Here is a 2,716-nt window from a genome sequence, read left to right on the forward strand (position 1 = left end):
AATATGACTTGGATAATTATCATTGTAGCAGCAGCTGTAATACTGTCTGTGGCTATTGTAGTGTCCATAACACTGTGTGTTTTCAGATGTATTAATCACTTCAATAATTCATCTGCAGAAAAAAATAATCCAAAATTTCTATCGAGGACTGAAATGAGACAAATCCTGTATCAGACTAACAATCCTGTTGCAATAACTCGGAATGCAGAAGAGATATTTAGCAGAAATCTTCAGTCAATAAACCCCAAAAGTCCATATTATCCAGAGATGGAACAATCAGCCAATGAATGGAAATTCTCAACAACACCCAGGAGACTTCCACCAGTTCCACAGGTATCTAGGCAACAAATCTATCTTTCAAGTGTTGTTTAATGCTTTTGTTTTTAATAATATTTATTCACTTCATTATTCCTTATATCGCCATATCAGCATATAATTTAATACAAGCTGTAGAGTGGACTTCAAATGTTTTTCTTATCCTACTTCCTCAGAGGTTTATAAATTTCAGAAAATTATTTGCTATAGCCATCATTCTGGAAACCTTAATGTTCAGAAGAATAAGTTAGTTTCTGGTTTGGCCAATAACACCACCTAAAAATTCTTTACTGTTTTTAATCCTGATATTTGTAAGCATGGGAATTACCCTGGAACTTTTATGGATTCTTATTAGAGTAAGCACCTGATTTAGCTATTATTTGGTTCCATATGTTTTGACATTAAAGCTGCTATTAGTCACCAGGCAATATAACAATGAAAGGTAATGTCTTTAAGTAAAAATAAGTTTATATGCTCTGGATAGCATTAAAACCACTTGGATATTCTACACTCATCCAGAAATTAGTTTTAGGGTTCCTATTGCGTTTAAATTTCCATATTTTCATGGCTACTCAGATCTTCAAATGCTGTGTTGTGATCTGTGTGTTGTATTCTTGTTATATTTGCATGTAATCTGGATACAATGAGCTGGATAATGGATAATTATACAGAATCATTATATTTATGGATCTCTGCTAAATATTTTACTCAGTTTACATTGCAAAACATAATTTTCATATGTACTACTCATTGTAGTACTAACTGATTCTTGAATCACTTCTCTCCAAAAGATACACTAACTGTGAAATGCCATTTTAAGTGGTTAATCAACCAGTCTCATAAAGATCTACCAGAAGCATTTTTAATATAAATATATGATCTGTTATACATTTAACAATTTTACTATCTCAAATGGTTTTACGTATTGCGTTTTTGTAGAAGTACAAAATTTAAAACATCAAACTCACACACTCACATACAAACCTCACTCACCCTCTTCCAACTCAAGAAGGACATGATATAGGCTAAACAACTAACTAACTCTACTTAATCTTGTCTAACCAACACAATACACAGCACAACAATACTTGAACTAATTCTAAGTACTTCAGAAATATACTGTAATGAAAACTGTAATCTCATATGAAATCATCATAAACTCATAATAGTGTACACTAACTGTCAAATGTTTAATCTAAAGCTTTGTTATTTCAATGACAGATCTACAATAAACAGATTTCAGATGAGTCTTGTGAGCAAGGTGACAACAGTGGCATTGTGACATCAAACAACTTAAGTGATACATTACCATCTCAAAGAGATCACTGCCGTGGATGGAGTGAAGGAGATATTAAAAATCATATATCAGGTAACTTGTCAAATAACAAATGCTGACACTTACTTCCCATAAGTGCATGGATATATTTATAACACTGACTTTTTAATATCATATAAAAGATTTTAACAGTATAAATGAATGGATATCTTTCAATGATTATCTGCAACAATAAACACTGATTCCATATAAGCTCACAGCAGCAATTGTATCATATTTTATAACCTCAAATCCCTTTATTGTAATGTAAAAAGGTTTATAGGTTTATATAAGATACTCAAAGAGTAAACTATTTAAAAGAATGTGCTTTAATGTAAGCAGCTAAATCTTGCATAATATAATATAAAAACTAATATAATAATGTTGGATTAATTTAATAAAAGGCATTGGGATAATATAAGGTAGCTATCCCTTTCAACACTTATTAAAAAATAATGTTTTTTATCTTTCAGAATACAGTAACTACACACCAAACATACCTCCAATACTAAAAGATGAACATGAACAAGACACATATCTAGAACCAATATATAAGAAATAGTAAACTCAAAATAAGCACAATTCTAATTCTTTGCTTTGGAGATTTTTAAAATTTCCTTGCATTTAATATTAATAAAGCAACAGAATCAAAACATTGCTTCTGCTTTAAAATAAAGTAAAATTAATTTGAAAATACAGAATAATGTAATATCAACTAATATAGCTACATTTATACATTAAGAATATGCATTTGTAAATATTTTCCTTCAAACTGTAACTTAAGAACAAACAAATTAGTTCATTCAAATTCATAAATATCATAATTTAATTTGGACATACACTAAGCCAAAATATTCAAAAGATAGGGTAAAATATTCTGAATTTCCTCTAGTATATTAATAGTACAGTTTGTATTTACCCTGCAAAAAAAGAAATGCTGTCAGAAAATATTAAAATATAAAAACAAAAGTACAAGAAAACATTTACTCCAAAATTCTACAATTTCTACAACTACTTATACTATTCACTAATAATATACTATTACAGGTTAATGAATAAACAGTAAAATGGCCCAAAAATTACAAA

General features: G+C 29.3%; 1 protein-coding gene across 1 annotated transcript; it reads left to right on the forward strand.

The window, feature by feature from the left end:
- Positions 1-6: 6 nt before the first annotated feature.
- Positions 7-2,197, forward strand: LOC128249406 (uncharacterized). Its single transcript, XM_052972940.1, has 3 exons — positions 7-333; positions 1,537-1,684; positions 2,104-2,197. The coding sequence occupies exons 1-3, from the start codon at positions 154-156 to the stop codon at positions 2,190-2,192; spliced, it is 417 nt and encodes a 138-aa protein (XP_052828900.1). The 5' UTR covers positions 7-153; the 3' UTR covers positions 2,193-2,197.
- Positions 2,198-2,716: the final 519 nt, after the last annotated feature.

This window comes from Octopus bimaculoides, chromosome 14, assembly GCF_001194135.2.
Source record: "Octopus bimaculoides isolate UCB-OBI-ISO-001 chromosome 14, ASM119413v2, whole genome shotgun sequence".
In the NCBI taxonomy this organism is placed as follows: Eukaryota; Metazoa; Mollusca; class Cephalopoda; order Octopoda; family Octopodidae; genus Octopus; species Octopus bimaculoides.

Bases quoted from the DNA above. Each gene is read 5' to 3' on its own strand.
- LOC128249406 (XM_052972940.1), top strand. From the start codon at position 154: ATGAGACAAATCCTGTATCAGACTAACAATCCTGTTGCAATAACTCGG. The intron at 334-1,536 runs GTATCTAGGCAA...TTTCAATGACAG, and splicing joins GACTTCCACCAGTTCCACAG to ATCTACAATAAACAGATTTC. The intron at 1,685-2,103 runs GTAACTTGTCAA...TTTATCTTTCAG, and splicing joins TATTAAAAATCATATATCAG to AATACAGTAACTACACACCA.